Raw genomic sequence first — 20,927 nt, 5'->3', positions numbered from 1 at the left:
AAGAGGAATGACTCAGGCTGTATTTTAGACATGCTGGGAATGCAAGATATGGTTTATATTCAAAGAATGCAGATTTTAATTACAATACATCCCCGTTAATCCCTTGTGCAGTGCTGTTACACCACACTCTTAGTCATACGTGCTCAACTCTGGGAATGATCTGACATTTCCAGGTTGTGAAAACAGAGAACGGAGAGCAGAGTTATGACACGAAGAGGACAGAAGTAGAAGCAAATGCCACAGAGGCAACCCTGACTCACTGTTTCCAAGCCCAGTCTTGTCCTGCAGTCACTCCATGTTTGATCTATGGTTAAAGGTGCACTCAGGGTTCAGGGAAAGCTTCCAGAACTTACCAGTCAATTGCAGCACCCTGAAGTCTTTTAACCATAGTGCTCCTAAGGACTCCAGAGAACTTGATGATTTCTTTAGCCTGACATGCAATTAGTTTTCTATACCTCCAACAGAAAACAAGGCCAAGGTACTTTTCCTGTGAGGTCAAGCTATACAATTAATCCAGAAATTATAAATTAACATACTATCATCCACCCTGAAAGTGACACAGCATTGATTGGCAACAGTTCAAGTGAGATAAAACTTGCATGTTACACATGTGTCATTATTGACCTTAAAGTTATCTACTAGAGTGAACCTTCCCATTATTTGTTCTGGATTTCTCAGATGTAAACCTCACTGAAGCTTGAAAAGCAGATAGGTTGAGTCATCATAATAAATGGGAGACCTGGAATTTGAAACTAATAAAACATAGGGCAGATAGCTGTATTCATGATAGGCATGAAGAACTGCAGAACTTAACTTACCCCAAAAGAATACCTCAGATAGCTCTGCTTCAGTGAGCAGCTTTAAAAATCATTGCAGAGCACATTTGGAAGCATTTTTTCAGTCTTACTCTTTATTTCCAGGGAATAAATACCACTCATTTTTTCCAAGAAATCTGCTCCTTTACAAAAGCAAATGAGAAAAATTCACCTTTTGACACAGGCCGAGGAGGATTCAGGACAGCTGCCATGGCCTCCTCCAGCTCACAGAAGGGATTCTCTCCAAACACTAAGGTATAAAGGGCGACACCGAGTGACCACATCTCCAGTTCAGGGCCCTGGTACCTATGCAGAGATAAATTTGCCTAAAGTCGGACTGTAAATACGTAATTGTGTGTTATAGAAGCTAAAAAGAAAAAAAAGGCAGCTGACAGCCCTTATTTCCAATTTTTAACATAGAAAATTTGTGAGAGTTCTAATAAGGTTCTCACATGTTTTTGAGAAGTCTGTATTATCCTTCTCCGTGAAATAAAAACAACCAAAAAATTGCCAACCAATTTCAGTTGATGAGTATTTGTAACATGCACCTAGATTTCCACATGTGTAAGCTGGTGACAATAACTTAAGCCTCCTCCTTCTCTAACATAATCCAAAACTATCAAGTAAATATTTAAATGGAAGATTAGACACTTCCATGGAATTCCATTTTCCCCCCTCCCATCCTTTTAAAAACAAAAATTATTTGGAAATAAATATTAACTATATAGATTCCATCTAAGAAAAAGGGTCAGTTTGTTCACACAGTGACAGGCTGAATTCCCAGGGCAGCGCTGCTTCAGCTTCCACCTAGTTCCCAGCAGGGATTTCCTCTCCTCCTTGCATAGCTTCCCCCCACCCCACCCTCCCCTCTTAAGAGGAGCTGCCTGAAGGATCCATGCAAACAGCTATGAAATGAGAGCAAGATAACATACTTGTATGTGCAACTAATGTTTACCACCCTGTGATGGTAAGGCTTCTCTCCAGCAGTGGGTATGAGGCTGCCAGCCTCCAGGGAGAGAGCACTCAGAGAAGGAGAGAACAGGGAAAAGACAGTGAAGATTTGGGCAGCACATCCAAGATAACAGCAAAGCAAGCTGCCAGGGAAGAAACCTTGAGTCCAGAGGAACAGAAAAATCAATGGGGAGATGAACATTGATCAAACTGCAAAAAAATCATACAGGAAAGCAAGCAGGAAAGAAGGGAACAGACAAAATGAGAGTGAGGGAAGTACAAAACCCAGACACGGTAAGGGACAGACACTATACAGCAACACTTGCTTATACCACCTCTCTAAAAGAGCAGCTTTTAGTAGAGACACATCAGTGTGTTCATACACAGGTATGAAGAGAAGGTTAGCAAGCTGATGTACATATCATGAAAGATTAAGGAAAAAGGACACATTCAAGTTGCAGCACGACTTGTCCAGGCTCTTCAGGCTTGATCTTCAATCATAGGCTTGTTCTTGAACTCAGCTCTGCAGTAGGACAAACATTAGCACAAGGCTTTGCAAAACATCTGACCAGAATAACAAAGCCTGCCAACAGACTTAGTCAGAAACAACTTTGTATGTATTCAAGCCTTTACAAATAATTTCTGTCACCAGTGTCCTACTTTACATGCATTCAAACCTTTACAAGTAATTTCTGTCACTGCAGTGCCCTAAATCTCACTGCAGTTTTCTGTGGTTAGATACTATAGCAGAGCACCAATGGCAAAGCAGCTTGGCGTCTCTATCCCAGCCCTAGATGCACATTGTTTCGGTGTGACGAACACAAAATTACTTTTCAGAAGGTGACATACGGTTTTCCAGACAGCACTTCTGGTGAGCAGTATTCAATTGTCCCACAGAAAGTATAAAACAATTTGCCGGGTTCCAGGTAGGCAGCTGAACCAAAGTCCACTAATTTAATTGTGAAATCTTCAGCAATGACAATGTTTTCGTCCTTGATATCTCTGTGAAGGATGTTTCTACAGTGGAGATACCCAACAGCTGATACAAGCTGAAAGAGGAAACAACTGGTGTTACTACACAGAGGTGTCCTTCTGGATAGTCTGTGTGGCATCTCAGAGTTCCAATAGCTGCATTTTGGCACTATATAAACAAGACATAGATCCTTATTTTGGTAACTGGAAACTACCTCAGGCATGCCTGTCAGCATAGCTGCAGTGGGTATTACAATGGTCTTGGGAGAGAGACTTAAAGCCTTTGCTTGCTTTTCTCTCACACATGTGCAGGAAGACGGCATGCTATAGTCATGATGTGCTTGGGTTTTTTTTGTTAGAAGCATCAGAGCTTCCTGTTACAATCCTGCACGTTACTCTATTTTTATCTCAGCTTCATTTGAAGGGTCCTTTGATTTCTTCAGAAGGATATTATTGTGTACCTCTGATGCTGCATTTCAGATTGAAGTTTGGTATAAATAATATAGTCACTCCTAAATTCCATTCTTCTTTCTGCACGATTCATGCTACAGTGCCTTAATTAAGAATAGCATCAGAATTATATCACCTTGGAGATAACTGTGATCCCTACCACAATACATTTGAGCAAGAAAAGCAGATGGCTGAGGGAGAAAAGTTTCTATTTATAATACAAAGCTCCCTGTGCAGAGAAATACTGTGCAGGTCTGAAGTAACAAAGCACCCCAACAAACAAGGTTGGTTTAGAAAAAGGGTTTATCCACCAGAAATCTAAAGGGACTGTTGACTGCAATTTGTGAATGCACACTGCACAGCAGATACAGAGAAGGTGCATTGCTTTGGCTACCATCTTCATCAGCACAACCAGGTGAGGGGAGTGTGGACACAGCGTGAGTTACCACGTGCAAAGTAATTCTTGCATACCTTAGTGCAAGGAATTTACTCCAAAATATGTGAGGGCGAATTACCTGGGGAATGCTGTTGTGGTTAACTCGATGAACAAAGGACAGTTCAGCTCTCAGGCAAATTTCTGATTCACAGTAAACTACCTTGAGTTATTTTTCATTATGCCATGTTAAACTTCAAGGTAATTTCTTGATTTCAAATTTCTTAAAAAGAGGAGAGCCCTTTACCCCTGTAACCATTCTAAAACAAGCATCGCTCTAAGTGAAAGTGTAGCTTTTAGTGAGGCTTGGGGCATCGTCCATGTGCTTTCCTCCTTCCACAGAGAAAATATGTCTGCTACATGAATGGGCATCCTGCTGCTACAATCACAACCAGGAGGGGGTGGCTCTATAGGAAATCCTCACATGAAGTTAGGTCCTTGAAAGGTTTCTTTGGTACAGGTTTTGAAGTAAATCTTAAAAAGATTCCAGCAGGTAGAACTTCAGTTAGCCATAAATCATCCCTACAGAATAATGAGGAAAATTTCTGCAGGTATCAACCATGACTCCAATTCAGCATGCCAGCTGATTAGCCAGTAATTCTTTTAAGAAAGATTCTGATTCTTATATTAACCAAATCTTACCTGCATCTAGCAACTGTACATTCCCAGCTCTCACCTGTCTGAATATATAGCTCGCTAATGGCTCATCCAAGTTGGGCTGATTATCAATGAATGTAAAAAGATCCAGACCAGATCCATGCTTCTCCATTACCAGCTGGAAGAAATGTGCATTTTCAAATACATCCAGCACCTATAAATAACAGACATTTTAATCATGTGCTTCATCCTCAAACTGCCTTTTTTTTTTCAGACCACTGCTCTCCTCTTGGGCATTTAATCAATGTGTATTAAAATCTTTGAAGTCTCATTTCACTGAGCATAAATGTTTCTTGAAAAGATGGCATAATTAAAACTGAGAGCAGAATTAAAACCAAAATGAGCTCTCTTTCTGAGAAAAACACCCCAAACAACACAACAACCCCAAAACAAAGAAGAGGAAGCAAGGTATGTACCCAGATTATTTACTGAAGTAGTACATTTCAGATGTGACATCACACTTCCAAGATACGCATCCTATCATCTTGAAATAACATATAGCTTTTTTTTCTGTTAAAGTCACACCTTCAGATCTATGTTTACATCAATTGTTTGGGGTAAAAGTGTCAAAGCAAGCAATAGTCTGCTGTAACATACCCTCCAAAACAAAGCAGGATAGGTAGGTACCTTTCTTTCCTGATAAGGTAGATTTAATACAGGACACTTCGTCACTCCTGAAGAGGAACACGAGACACCAAGTATTCTAAGGAACCATCTGATGCAGTTCAAACTGCATTCACTCTGAGTTCACTGTACCTTAATGATACTGGGATGCTGCAGCTTCAACAGGATTGCGATTTCTTGAGTAACTCTCCCTAGATCAGGATCATCTACCCAGCAGTCCTCAAGCACCCTCTCCTTCCAGATGAACTTTACAACAACCTACACAGACAACAGCATTCAGCATCACCTGCAAAAGTATGGCTTTAAGTGTTTGGTAAATTAATTTCCAGGAAAAGTAAATAGTATTACTAGTAAATAGTATTACTAGAAGGACAGAAGTAAGCGAATGTGCATTGCTTATAGTATCTTTAAACATATTTAAACTAATTTAGTTCTAGAAGCCAAACGATGCACAGAAATGGAAGATCTTTATTTTCTTTTTATTAATGCTCCAGATTCCAAAGGCATTGACAGGGCAGCTCTCTTATCGACCCAGTTACAGCAGTGGTGACTTCTGGCATAGAGGTACAGTGGAGGGAAATGAGCACTTAATATCCACACAGAGAAATACCAGAGCTTGCCTCTCAACACCCAAAAAAAAGAGGAGGGTCCCATAACCTCAACATGTCTACTCTGCATTCTTGAGTCATAGCATGATAAAGACTTTGAAGTTTGTCATTCTCTTTAGTAAAGCAAGACTAAAACCTGTAATTCTGTTAAGCTTGATGTATACTTCTTTCAATGGGTTAAATTAGCTACATGGTCACTCTCATTCTGTGCCTGTTGTCCTTGTTAACGCTCAAATACTACATCAATGCAAGCACTTTGCTATCCTGTTTCCATGAGGTTAGTGATTTCAGATTTCTGTTTAAACAAAGGAAAACCTCAAACTACCAAATAGCAGCTTTTAATAGTGTAATGTTGACAGCATATGAACACCCTAACCTTTCAGTTTTCATCCTAAATAATTATTTATTGCAATGAGATCTAAAAGAAATATTTAACCTCCTGGTGATCTCTCTTGCCCATAGCAGTCCAGACAAAGCCAAAAGATCCTTTGCCAATAAGACTGAGAGTGTTGTAATTTTTTGCATATTCTCCCTCACATGCCCTTAATCCTTCAAGCTCTTCAGCTCTTCGGGAACTCTCAAAAAGTGAAGTTGATCTGATGGCCTAAGTACAGATAAAAAAACCAAAACAAAACAAAACAAAAAACAGCAAGAAAAAAATGAGCAAGCCACAGAATCATGTTTATAAAATGAAGTAAATACTAAAAAGAAAGTACACATCTGCAAAAGTAGCTAATAGGAGTTTCTGGTTTTGATAGCAAGAACTGTATGTTAATGTAACCATAGCAGACAAATTAAGTCAACAGCTACAAATACTGCTTAATTCAGAGAAAGGTAAAGAAAACAGAAGCTTATGCACCATAGATGCTCACACAAAATTCCCTGTGCAAGTAGGAAAATTAATTCATTGTGGTCTGTCACCAAATGATAAATTTATTTGATGAATAAAAAGTGGGGCACTTTCAATGTTGTAATTTTTCCAGGTAAGTGTATTCTAGATGGACAGAACTAAAAATGTGCTGCTTTAAGCACTGTCTATAAATTTGGCTATTTCCATTTGCCTCAGTAACTTAAAAAGTTAGTATATAAAAGATATTAAATTACCAAACTTTCTGGTAAGACAGCATTTTAGTTCTGTAGATCTGTCTCTTAGCAGACATGAAGAGCAAAAAAGTTCAAGGCATACCCTCCTAAATTTTAACACCCCAGTGAAATCCCTAGTAAAGAAACATTGCATGCCTTCCTACCAAGGCCTGCAACACTACACAAGAAATTAAACACAACAGAAGGACAGGGCTCGGGGTTGTTTTTCCTCAGCAATTATTAGGTTTCTCCACCAAAGACGGCATCTAAAATGCACGATAATAGAACAATAGAACAACTTTATGGCATACACGGTATTCCATATGAGAGGAAACACAAGAAATCTCATGGGGGCATTTGTTTTGAATAGTGAAATTTGGAGTTATACATGAAATGGTCAGAACTGATTATATTTCAATGTACATGTGCATGTACACTGAAGATGATTTTCTAAAAGGAAAGCAAGAGTCACCTTATTACTCAGCTCTCAAAGGTCTCATAAAAAATATTCCAAATAGCAAGTTTTGCCCATACCCAAACTTTTCAGTCAAATAACTACTTTATCTCCCAACTCACCAATTAAAGGCAGGGGAGGGAAACTACATGTTTAATCTTCTGTACATTTCAATAAATAGCAGCTCCTCAGAGCCTCCTGGAGTTGTGAACTGTCACCACTGTACATTACACATGTGATATCTAAATATGTATGTACTTTTCTGTTAAGGTCATCATAAAATCCAGCTACATAAAGATCTAGGGAATGCATACGTTTATTCAAGGGATCTAGAAGACCACCATTACCTATTTCAATTGATCTAATATAACTATTTTCCTCTAGAGCCTTGGTGAAAGTACTCAGTTTTACATCCCACTACTAACCAAAAAACAGGCCTGAGCAGTTCCATGTTCAGGTTTTATGGCACTGACATGTACCTACTGTTCTCCTACGTGGTGGTAGCTTTGTGTATGCCATCCTGAATGCAGCCTCTCAGGAGGCAGCTAAAACCTGCAGTTTTCTTCTGTTGACACAAGTCAGTCAATGAAAGTTTTCAGAGTGTATTTCTTTTTTTAATAGTATTGTGTCACTGGTGCCAGTGTGATTACATTGATTTAAAAATTAATCTCACCACACTGGTGCAAACCTGTATTGTAGATGTACTTAAGGTGGCCTAAGAACAAATTTCAAATTAGGTGCTCTCATTGTTCAGGCTGGAACTAAGCCAAACACACACTACCAGAAATGTTACAAAATAGCAATTTGTCCTTTTTACAACAAAGAAACATTTCTTTTGACATAAAAATAGGGAAACAAAGAAACAGCAGTATCTGCCCACTATCTCCTGATGTCATTTTAATCTCAAAAACTTTTCAACTTTAGCTTCAGTTTAGCAATCAAGCAAGGACAGAAATGCTCACTATTATACAATGGTAGAATTTCTTACTTCTCCAAGACTATGTGTAGAAATATCTGCAATAGACTGGGCAGAGCTTGCTAGACTGGAGAGCAAAAGCTGAGTCTTTGCTACAGCTTCCTTATGGCTCTGTAGAAGGTCTTTCACCACCCAGACACAGAAAAGTGCGGCAGGGTCCTGCAGTTCTACACGTTTCACTTCAAAGAGTATACCTGTAGAAACAGGTGAGGAAGTTAAAATGGTAGAATGAAACTTTAGTATTGAACAACACCACAGGCACATTTTAGGACAAAATTCTGAGCTCTTAATCCATTATTCATTTGGGGAACACCTACTCAGTAAGGAATCATCAGAGGGGCTGACAAAAGCACAGCTATTCTAGAGATACTTGGCGGCTACCTCCATACTTCCCACTCCCTGGAAGAAACTTTTGTCAGTGTCAAATTGTGATTATTAATTTCACATTGTTATTCTAAATTACAAAAAAATGGGTATTTTATAGAAGCGACAGAATCCAGCTGAAGGAGTGAATGAAACACATTCTATTACAGAACTTAAATACAAGTTGTACAAGGGAGCTTATATTTTCTGTTCAGAAGTTATCAGGTTCAAATCTTTTAATTGTGTTTTAAGAAGATTTCTGACTATTCAGTCTGGATTAATTTCTTAGTAACTGTATTTTATACCACTTGCCTTTCCAATACCCTCCGAGTAGACTTAAATGCCATTTTTCCTTCTAGATGCTAGAGCTTCTTCCTTTCTCTCCACTGTGAGCTTCTAACTAGAATTATCTGCCTTCTGCAAAACTGTGGGTGAAAAAGAACATCCCAGTAAGAGTTTTGGGAAGAGGAGAAATAGGTTTAACTTACTTAATCGTGAGCCATCTCTGTGACAGCAGTTCTCAGTGTAGCTGCCTTCCAGAATCTCCAAGGTCAAAGGAGCTGCTGGATTCAGTCTTCCTTCACACTTCACTGCTTCTTGTTTCACTGGGGTCGATGTTAATTTTATCTCCATGTTTTGCTGCCCATGCAACTGACAGTCTTCTTCAGGACTACCTTTGCTTTTCAGTGGGTTTCTGTTGAAGTTGTCCCCCTCAGTCTCTGCAAGAGTTTCAGACTTCTCAATAAATGCTTTGGAAGATTCTCCAGAGTTTTCTAAATGCCTTTGGGAGGCCATCCACCCAGAATCATGTTCTATGGCAACACCATTCGACAGCTTCTTTTCTTGTCCAGTTGAAAAGTCACTGTTTTTCTGAGTTAGCATATTGCCTACAGCTAAGTCCACTGCATTAGAGGAGGATGTTCCTACAAGAGCTGCAGTAATATCTAAACAATTGTCTGAGCTCCCCTTGACACCAATATTCAGACCCAACACCCCAAGACCAGAGCAAATACAGTTCAGCTCAGTGTCAGATTCTTTAACCTCTTCAGAGTTTGTGGCAGCTCCAGGTGCAGGAGCACTGCAACCCATTTTATTTCCTGAGCAAACATCATGGATACTATTTCTTCCATTTGCACAGAAGGACGAAGCATCATTTAGCAGGCAGTTCTCAATGACAACGTGCTCAAGGCTGGAATATTTTGCATCACACATCAAGTTTGGTTTTGACAACTGCCCTGTAACCATGTGGCTTTGAAAGTCTTGTCTGCAGTCCGGTGTTGTCCCAGACCAGGGCTCATCTATTGTTGGTGTTCCAGGTGAGTTACAAGTAACATCAGGAGGCAGCTTAATTGGGCTATAGGATGTGGTATGTAGATTGTCTTCTAGCCTAGAACAGGTGACAAGGCAACATTTACTGAAGAAGCTTGTCCTCAGGCATCAGCAGACTGCTGATGCTTCAGCATTTCATAGGGTAACCTACAGATCTGCTGACAATTTACTTCCTTGACGTCTTGATGATGAACTTGCAATCGGTTGGGCAAGATACTAGTCTCACTGGCATTTCGAGTCCCAGATGCACTAGATACTGCACTATCACTGCTTCTTACGGGAATCTTCATGTTCTGACCTAAATCCAACTGTTCTGAATCAGATGACGTGGGAGAGAGCCTTGCAAAGAACATCTTTTGAGAATTATTTGATCCCTCAGTTTTCACTGTTCTACACTCTTCCACTGCTCCGATTCTGTCAAGCCAGGTTTCAGGGTAAGTGGGTGACAGCCCATGGTAGCAATGCTGTCTTCATTGCAAGGATTCAAAGTTATTAGTGATATCATGATGACAAAAAAATGAGAAAACCATCATACTGTATACTACCCACTCTTCCGTTACCATGGTCACTATTTAAAACCTGCACCAAGTGGTTTATTTTTAAGTTTAAAAGAAAAAAGCCAGAAAGCCGTTGGCACAGGCATACAAAATCCTAACGAATCCCATCTTGACCAAAGAAGAGCAGGTACACTCTTTTCCTGTGGATTACTTCCTCCTCTAGCTTAATTTCTAATATACCATAGAATGTTTACCACAACAAAAAGCCAATACACACAGCAGGACACTTCCAGTCCTGAGAACAGAAGATCCCTTGTCTGTCCAACAGAAGATGGATGTTCCCATCCATCAGTTTAACCACGGTTCACTGAAGCTCATAGCACAAGGTATTTTATAAACATTTCTATTAGTGAAAACGCAGAGTAGGAAAACAATCCATGCAGCAGACCACTTACAATCCAAGTATGATATGAGAGATATAAACCCAGGAAAGCACAAGGAAACAATGAGACTATTGGTCTCTTTAAAAAGCAGCAGGAACTGTGCTGTAACAGTCTATGTATTAAAAAGGGCAGTAAATATTTTCCAATGGTTAGAATTGTTAATTCTAGGAAGGCTTAAAATTTGATTTAAGATAAACCACATGCATCTTATAGGTACCTGTGCAGAATTTCCAACAACAGGAAAAAGACCAGAAAAGGTACAATAAAAATGGCTGGACTCTTACTAGAGTAAGTAAGTCAGTAAAACAGTACCCTGTTTTAATGGATGACCTGACAGTTACACTGAGCACCGGAAGGAATAACATTTAGAATTCATTCCAGGTAACCTGGCTTCAGTGCAACAGCAGCTGGTGGATACCATGGAAGGAAATAAACATCCACTTTTTCTGATCTAGCAAAGATAGAGCCTAATTACCTTCCCTAGCACAGGTGAAGGATTTGGTCACCTTTAGAGATGGAACTCCTGTAATTTTACAATTGTAGGTCGTACAGATCTAAATCTAAGGTAGGCAAACCTTAACCTGTCTTGCAAATAGCACTCAGATACTAAAAAGAGCAAAGTGCAGAAGGCTCGTTATACCTTCCCACGGACATCAGAGAAGGTGAAGAAACAGTTTTTGCTGGTGATTGCCACCATGGCTCTTAATTTTTCAAAGTGAATATGCAATCCATGAAATGCCTACCTATTAGACAGCGTGTATGTCACTTGAGGAAGTGAGGGAGTAGAGCATAAACCGGTCCCATTCTTTTGTTTTGTCTCATCATGTATTAATTTGTCACCTTTGAGCCTTCTTTCCAATTTCTGCTCTTCATCTCGTGACAGAAGGCTTGCTGAAGATGCAGTCAAGAAGCTGCTGTCTGTACCAAACAAGAAACAAAACCATACCAACTTAGCCTTTTAGGTTTAGGCTTCAGAGACTACAGTGACTAAAACAAATCTTGGAACTGCCTTGGTTTGTCTCATCCTGAAGGAAATGAGTATAAAACACTTGATTAAGGCAAAGTGATCCAAATATGAGCACTCCACTCTACTTTGGCCTGAGAAGTCATCAAATGCAGGAATCTAAATGTTTCAGGGCTGCTGAAGTTTGCCTTCTTATCAAAGCTCTTGGACAAGTATTAGCCTCCTGGTTTAGCTAGTTGGATTGAAGAGTTCAGACACCTAAAAAAGGGCCAATGCATACAAAGTCTGGAAATAAAACAATCATACAAAAAGCAGCAGAAAAAAAAAAAAAAACAAAAAAACAAACCACAAATACATTCCCCATTCCAAACACTTAAAATGAAAAAGTTTAGACTGCATTTATATAACTCTCTGAAATAGCAAGACAAAAAGCATAGAGTCTAAACATGTTTAAGAGAAAGAATACAAGAACACAAGAAAGAACAAGAATACAAGAAAGACAGACAAGAACTTCTTTTCTTCCCCAGTGACAACAGATCAAAAGAGAAAAACAAGAGTTTGTAAGATGAAGGAAACCAAGTATTGCCAATGAGTGAACAAATCTAGATTTGAATCTAGAACAATCCTTCCATATAGTAAAGACTGAGTGCCAAAAATGCTTCTTCACTGAACAACTGAATTACTCCTAGATTAGAGGCATCATTTCATCAAAGAATTACCTAAGAAATGGCACCCTGTCTACTAACTCTTCTTTGTTACAGTAATGTGCATTGGTTTCAATGCAGATGTGCACTTCTAAGCAAAGAAAAGAGAGAAAGAAAATAGGAAGAAAAAAAAACCAAACAAACTAAGGAGACAAAACCAGCATAGAAGATCTCTTCTGGATGAAAGCGTGCACGTGCTCCTGTTCTCTGTTTTGGGCAGAGCTAGCTGGGAAGACAGATTCGGAGATATAAGGCTTCCTTACTTCTCTTTATTCCTCTTGTGTTCAGAGAAATACAATTTTGATAAATTATTTGTAAACGCAGCGAACTGCATCAGAGGAATATGTGATGCCTCCTAACTGAAACACCACAGCAACATATCAGTGAATATTAGCCAGAAACATAAGCCAATTCAGAAGAATATTAGAACTTTCTCTTAAAATATTGTCATAAGTATCTACAGCTCTGCTGCAATACTGTCACAAAAGCTCTATTTTACACGTCTCAAAATACTGAGAGATTCTAACAGGGGAAGGAGGGAAAGGGAAGTGCTCATTAAGGAGAAAGCATGCTCTATTAACAATGTAATTTCCAACTTGGATATTCAATTTCATCTTCTTAGCCACAAAGAGAAAGCACAACCTTAGGTAAACAATTCTGTTCGCCTTAGGTTATAGTGGAAATCCAATTTAAAAACTGCATGGAGGCACATTGCTTTTACAAAGCAAGTTCCCATGTTCATTGGCAAATCTCTTGTTTCTATTCATTTTACCTTTGTTACAGCAGCCAGAGACAGTTGTACGGCAGGCAGCAACGTCTTCAAAGATGCACTCACTCTCTGTCCCTGTGGAGTCGTCAAGAGGAGGTAATGGCAAAGAACAGTCACTGCTTCTCTCCATGTTGTTATAGAAACCAGGGATCAGAAACGTAATGTTCTAAAACACAGAACAAAACCTTATAAAACTAAGCTGACTCTCACCGGTTGGGGTCAAATGCTAACAATCCATGTTTGTGGACCTGATTCTGATTAATAACCAGGCAAAAACGACCTACATGACTGACGGAGAACATATACTTGAAATCCATACTAGCATGACATCCATACTTGCAAGACTTAGCAATTACAGCAAGGGAATTTGCCTGTCATCCTACAATTCACTCACTGAACACATAGAACACAGAGCTTTTGTGACAGACAGAAATGAGTGTAAAAGACACCTTTACAATTCCAACGGATATGCTGCCAGACATAGCAGTCTTTGGGAGGGATTAAAACTCCTGTCTTACCTTTCCCAACAGTTCTTTCTTCTCATAGCCAAAAAGCATTAAAGCAAAACTATCCTTGATGCCACAAATGGTTCCATCTGAATGGACAGTAATAAGACCACTGATGGTGGAGAAAACCACAACTGTAGCAGAATAACGATAGCCTGTGAAAGAGCCTTCTTTTTCTGTCTGCGGAACACCATCTTTCTGCACTGCCGCTTGGTCCTCCTCCAGAAGGCCTACTTGCAGCTTTAAACTGAGAGGAAAACAGTTACCCTCCCTGGATTGGCCTACAGTTTGCTGGATCCTGAGATTCTAAATTAAGGAAAAAAAAAACAAACAAAAACCAAATCAAAACAAACAGCAAATCTCTTAACTAACCAGATGTTTTGATTTTATTTCAGTATTCATATCAAATTACACAGGAACATTCTGGGGAAGGTGGTGCAGGAAAGGAGAAATGAACCAATCCTGTGAATATCAAAATGAACAAATTGTGGTTTTCTAAGGATTTGGAATCCAGTATTGAACTCCTGTATGAATATCCTGATGATGAAGACCAGAAAAGTCCATGCTGCAGCTTTTCAGCAAATGAGGCATTAATAAAGCCTCTTTCAACTATCTAGCGGCCCGTTTACAAGTTCTGGGTATTCTTTAGACTCCTCAGATAGAAATGACAGAAACCAGCTAAAGAATTCAAAGGATTTTTAGGGAACTGACAGAGACAGCATGGTTTCTTAAAAAGCCAGGATTGGAGAAAAGTTTCTTTCACCAGGACAGATTCCACAGTGAGAGGTCAGGGCTTGGTCTTGTTCCTATTTAGGAAATACTCAGGCAGCAGCTCCATAAATAAGCAGCATAGAATCAGAATTGTCTGGGTTGGAAGGGACGTCGCAGATCATCGAGTCTGACCATCAACCCAACACTGCCCAAATCATCACTAACTCATGTCCCTCAGCACCATGTCTGCCTGGCTTTTAAATACCTCCAGGGATGGTGACTCCAACACCTGCCCTGGGTAGCCTCTTCCAACACTTGATAAACCTTTCAGCGTAAAAATTTTTCCTAATATCCAATCTGAACCTCGCCTGGCACAACTTGAGGCTGTTTCCTCTTGTCCCATCGCCTGTTCCTTGGAAGAAGAGACCGACCCCCCCTGGCTACACCCTCCTTGCAGGGAGTTGTAGAGAGCAAGAAGGTCTCCCCTCAGCCTCCTTTTCTCCAGGCTGAACACCCCCAGCTCCCTCAGCTGCTCCTCACAAGACTTACTCTCCAGACCCCTCACCAGCTCCGTTGCCCTTCTCTGGACCCGCTCCAGCACCTCCATGTCTTTTTTGTGGTGAGGGGCCCAAAACTGGACACAGCACCCGAGGTGGGGCCTCACCAGTGCTGAGTACAGGGGGACGATCACTCCCGAGTCCTACTCACCACGCTGTTCCTGACACAGGCCAGGATGTTGTTGGCCTTCTTGGCCACCTGGGCACACTGCTGGCTCATGTTCAGCCGACAGTCAACCAACACCTTTTCTGCCAGGCAGCTCTCCAGCCACTCTGCCGCAAGCCTGTAGCGCTGCATGGGGCTGTTGTGACCCAAGTGCAGGACCGGCACTTGGCCTTGTTGAACCTCATCCCATTTGCCTCAGCCCATCCATCCAGTCTGTCCAGATCCCTCTGTGAAGCCTTTCTACCCTCCAGCAGGTTGACACTCCCACCCAACTTGGTGGGATACCCTTTTTCAAACCTTTGATATCAGCATACCCTTTTTGAGGGGACATATGCTTCTCTCTGAAAAGGTTTTCTTTTGTTACATAAGGAGGTAAACCAGTGTGCACTGATGTTCGAAATGGCAAGGGTATGGAGAATATATACCTTTGGGATTTTGCCTAGAGGAGGGATCCGCACAGAAGGAATCAGGTCCTTTATGTGGAGCCCAACTATTTCTTCCAATGTTGGGTAGCCATGGAGATGGGCAAAAAGAAGGTCACATGATGTAATCTCTCCCTTGGGAAGAAAATTTACAAGACTATTTTAATTTTAGGATTTTAGCCACAGTCCACTCAATCCTTTAACAACAGTTTCTGCAAATATCTAAACAAATAGCAGGAAGTTTCATTCTGCAGTCTCTTTGTGGATAGAACGACCTCAGTAAAAGCAGACACAGCATAATGCAAATACTTCTCTGACATTATCGTGCAGAGAGCCTGCCCCTTGCCATGGGGGAGAAGCAGGGGAGTCCAACGCTCCTCACAGAACTTCTCCTCAACAAGCCGATCCCTTCATAAGGGCATCCCTGACATGAATGACCAACCCCCTGACAAACCATCACTGTTCAAGTCTGAGATGCCCCTGGGTGACAGTGTATTTGAATGGGACTTGTCGAATATGTCAAGGTGAGCTGCATGGGAGAAAGACACACAGGTCCTGCTGGTCCTGCATATGCAATCCCAGTTTCACACAGTGCTATGTACACACTTCACGTTCACAAAATAGTAACGTGTCTACTGGCTTTTAGACACGTTTCATTTGCACAAACACTCTCACAAACTGTGGTCTCATTTCATCATTAGGAAAACACTCACATCATCCCTGAAGGAAACAAAAGCTGAAAGTCTTTCTACTGGTTCCAGCACAACCACACAACACTGGTTGTCTTTGCTTCTTATTCGCCTCAGCCAGATCGAGACAGGGATCTTCTCTTTGAGACGGCCTATCACATCCACCTTTCCGTATGATTCAGAGATGTAATTTAGTAAGACTGTGGTTACTTAGCAAGAATTTCAAACAAGAATAAGATATTGAGCCAAGATATCTCCCTATCATTATTAGAAAAACATTGTTTCTTCACTACTTACTAGTTTTTTATTGGAAGAAATACAGTTTTAATATAGACATGAAAAGGTTTGCAAATAATTCACTGATCATACACAAAAAGTCATTATTGCTTTTATATCTTCTTTCCCCACCTCAGGAAGGCTAAAGGTATTTCCTTCAGCATAATCAATGTGCCAGTCTAATACTGTGCCTTCAATGAGAAGTGCCTTTCAGAGGTGTTCCATGGTGCTAATGAATAAAATGTGCCAGTCTAATACTGTGCCTTCAATGAGAAATGCCTTTCAGAGATGTTCCATGGTGCTAATGAATACTCCACATTAGAACACAGTTCTTACTTTAAGCTGCAAAACCAGCAGTTTAATTTCTTATTAGATGAGATTCTTCTCAAACCAGAAAATGCATATCTTATAATCTGCAGTGTTCATATCAAGCCTTTTAGAATTTTTACATGATCTTGACAGAATGGGTTTATGAATTACACAGTAACTCCTATAATGTACTTGGAATGGCTGTAGCTTAGAATTAGTGCCTTTATCAGATATTTAATTTTAATCCCGGATTTCACTGAATCAAACTTAGATATTTCCACCCCCTCCCCCTCCATCCAATTGAAGATTTAGGAAGATCAAGCTCTGAGATGCTGACAATTTCAGTACAAAAATAACACACCAGGAAGAATAGGAGCTCATTTTCCAAATATTTTCTAGTGATAGCTCACAACAGCAGCAAAAGAAAACAATTTTCAGACATGTCTCATACAGTTCTCTTATAAATGCCACCACTATAGGCAAAATATCAATTCCACTTTTTTGCACCAGCTAGGGTGCTTTGGCACAGACGTTTTGGTCTGACTTGTAACTTCATAATATGCACAATGCAATTTAAGATAATTTAAAAAATATTTTAAAAGACTAGAAAATTGGGAACTTTTCCATAATAGGCTTTGCCACATTAAGCAATCTCTCATGGGTGCTTCCCAAACCATCTTTTGTCATTTGAATTCCCACATTGTAAACTTTTAAACAAAACAGTCCTACAAATGACATAATTGCCAAATAGCCACGAAGTTAAATATATCAGGAAATTATATTGAAACAGTCAAAAAACCTCCAACCCCAAATACCCAAATAAAAGCCTATAAAAACACTGTATATGGTGGGAATATTTGCTTGAACATTTCACATACCACTGTTCCTGAAACCACCAATGAACATTCATCAGTTTCTATGTAGTCCTCACCCACAGCTTCCAATACTTCTTGACTGGATTTGGATATCAAGCGGGACAGCTTTTGACCAATGAGTTCCTGACTACTGCAGCCAAGCAGCTTGCAGGCTTTGTCATTAGCCACTAGGATCTAGAAAAGCGGGGAAAAAATAAAACAACAAAACAAAACAAAGCTGTAAATTTTGTTAATAGATTATCACCTCCTCAGGTTGTTGCTTTAATATCTTATAATATCCCTTTCTCTTGGTGGAAAAGGAGTGGTTCTTTCAAAGTCTGAAATTTTCAAAAACAGTTCACTAAAGCTTCTTATTCTGGGACATCCCTTGCCCATGTGTCTTTTTGGTTAGGAGGGTTTGAGACATTGCCTTCCTTTTAAGTTTCCTGCTTTCTTTTAACTGCTCGCCAGCTCCAGCCTCTTATGTTGTTTAAATAACTACATCCACAGAGGCAAAACTACAAAGTTGTATTTGCAAACAAAGCCTGGACAGACCACAAAATTTTATCCACACCTGAAGGCATGCAGTAATCACACCAGTCTCACACTGACATACAGTGGCCTATGTTACAGACCAAGTCAGGATTCAGTGCCTTTAAGATGGGTAAGCCCAAACTGTCAGTTCAAGCTACAAATGGCACAGTGAATAAGTCTGCAGTACTCAATTTTAGATTAATGTTTACTCTCAGGACAGAAACAAAGACATTCTCTCCTTCCCAATGCAAAAGGCATGTCTACTGCAGCAGATAAAGAGACCTCATGCCACCAGAAACCCATCCCAGGGTTGGTACTTAACAGACAGAAGGCTTGAAGCATATTCTGCTTCTCCTTTCTTCCCTCATGCCACATCACAGCTGCATTCTTCTTTATTCCCTTTTTCTGTTTGAAAAAAAAAAGACTGAAGGCATCCATGCTTCTGCTATTGTCTCGTATATTTTGCTAACTACAATCTGCAATGGAAATAAACACATTGCCAGTCTTTAGAAGCCTACTGATGTTGCGCAGAGTACAAAACGCCTTCATGATGCTCCGAATGCCTGCAGATACACGTAAAAATAACAGGCATTTTAGCCTGTCTGATGTCATACAACCTATGCAGTTATGGCCTGCTGAGTTTAGCAGTTACTGCTGCAAATACCTCTGTTGTGTTGACATCCACAGTGAAGACGGCTTTGTTTGGATTGCGTGCAGCAGTTGGGAGGTGCTGGCTGGATTCCTCCACAGTGAGGGCATGCAAAAAGGAGCAAGAAGAAGAACTTCCTGCGGAAGTGGAGAGAGAGCCAGAATCCCACTGAGCCCACGAGCTACCAATTTTGCTGGTACAAATGTTACAAGCTGCCAGTGAAGATGAACAGTAAGAGCTCCATTTCTCCCCTGTGAGAAGATAAAGATCAGCTATGTAGCTATAACAGTCTACTACAGGAGCATTAAGAGGAATGGATAAAAAAAATTAGTCGTCAACTGAAGCAACTGTCAAGTAATCCCAAAATATATGCTTCTAGATTACAAGAAATTACAATAAAATAAAATCAATACAACTAAAGAAAACAGAAACAATATATCTTTTTGAATCACAGCCACTGGAACAATTAAACTCAGTTGGCAGGCTAGAAAAAAATTGCCAACATCAGTAAGATTCAACCAGACTAGCCAACTTTTGTTTTTCACTTAGTTAACGGAGTTTAAAAGGTTTTGAAATCTCTGAAGTTAAAATTGAAACTATTATTAAATATGACAGTAAATGTTAAAACCCTTATTAAATACTGCACTAGTCAGAAGCCAGTGAATTAACTCCTCACAAGATGTGACGCTGCAATACCTGTGCTCACACCAATGTCTTATGTTACACAATGCCAAATGATTGTACTAAAATTTTCAGAAGTTCTGCCTGTAAAAAACATTTTCCTGGGAAGTGGCATTAGCAGCCAAATGCCATCACTCCACTCCCAAAGCAGTAAGCAGCTTTGAAGGTTTAGCAGTACTAGAAGGAGCATTATGAACAACTCATCACAAGGACGTCTCTGCATTTATGTACCACATAGTTATGAATATGCTCACCATAATAAAACAGGGACCTGTATCTGGATACGCACTGTATCTGTAAACTGCAAAGCTCTTGCCCTCCTAATAGAATCTGGTATAACAGATTCCCCCCGGTTGGAAATTTTTTGTTGTTTAGATAATAATACAAAGTGGCAAGGGTGGTCCAACAGCAGCCAATGAAGGTTGCCCAGGGACAAGCACAAGAGCAGAGCACCTAGCCAGCAACACATCCCCTTAAAACTCTCCCAGCCTGCAGTAATCTATAGCTCAGATGCTTATTGAACAAGCACTTTCTGGCAGCTACTTATTGCTACCACCTCTAGGTATGGAGGAGAGGAAGATCTGAAAGATATCACCTTGATACATGAACTCAATCTCAAAATACTGTGCTCACCAGACAGAGATGTTCTAAGCCGACTGAGTTCAGAGAGCTGACTTTTCCTGTTCCTGTTGGCCCAGGGGTAGGATCTACTGAGCTTATCAGACCCATTCAAGTGAGCAAGGGCTACGCCTAGTGATAAAGGCTGAAGGCCCCCTTCAGAGGAACTATAAGCCTTGGCTGCCATGATGACGCTGGTTGCCACGCCACCATCTGTAACAGAAACAAAAAATTCAGTCAGCCTTACAGTTAGGCACTAGTGCTCAGGACGCTGACAGGTAATGATGCCTTCTAGGCCAAAGCACAGCCCTGCAAGTTACAGCAAGACTGCCGCTCATCCTTCCCTGTCCCCATCAACATTTGGTCTGCGTTGTCAACACAGAGGGGACTCTATTGACTGCTATCCTGCCCTGGCACCATAGGATACCTGTGATTGACAGGACGCCTCCACCATATTTCTGTAAGCACTACCAACCGCCCAGCAGCCACCCTCTCCCCATTCCTGCCCGTTTTAGACGCAAAAGCTTTGGTAACTTGGGAAGTAATTCCCGGTTTTGAGTCAGCAAGCGTGGCACAGCCTCCCGCCCGCACCGCCCACCCTCCCGGGGCTGCAGCCCAGGCCCGCCGGCCGTGAGGCCGCCTGAGTCCCAGCCCCACCAGGACGGCCACGGCCACCGCTCCTCAGGGCGGCCGCCACCGAGCCAGCGGGCGCGAGGAAGTAGGAGGCGGGACTCAATAGCCGCGCTGCCCAATAAGCGAAGGCAGCCGGAGAGCGGCACGGAGGAAAGCCAATAGGACGCCAGCGCGGGAGGAGGCAAAACTGATGCGGCGTCAGGGAATCCGCGGCTCCCTCCGGCCTCTCG

At 40.9% G+C, this 20,927-nt stretch overlaps 1 protein-coding gene across 1 annotated transcript; it reads right to left on the bottom strand.

Annotated features, from left to right (window-relative positions):
- Positions 1-687: 687 nt before the first annotated feature.
- Positions 688-20,251, bottom strand: PASK (PAS domain containing serine/threonine kinase). Its single transcript, XM_074153429.1, is given in 17 exon segments — positions 688-819; positions 822-940; positions 943-1,121; positions 2,616-2,815; positions 4,298-4,432; positions 5,035-5,160; positions 5,947-6,114; positions 8,036-8,217; positions 8,875-9,773; positions 11,399-11,573; positions 13,096-13,258; positions 13,611-13,904; positions 15,458-15,589; positions 16,168-16,308; positions 17,607-17,777; positions 18,781-19,016; positions 20,080-20,251. Coding segments are annotated over 17 exon segments (3,624 nt in total).
- Between the last annotated feature and the right edge of the window lie 676 nt (positions 20,252-20,927).

This window comes from Numenius arquata, chromosome 9, assembly GCF_964106895.1.
Source record: "Numenius arquata chromosome 9, bNumArq3.hap1.1, whole genome shotgun sequence".
Classification (NCBI taxonomy): domain Eukaryota; kingdom Metazoa; phylum Chordata; class Aves; order Charadriiformes; family Scolopacidae; genus Numenius; species Numenius arquata.
The sequence above is the reverse complement of the archived record's forward strand: the minus strand, read 5'-3'. Positions and strand labels throughout refer to the sequence as shown.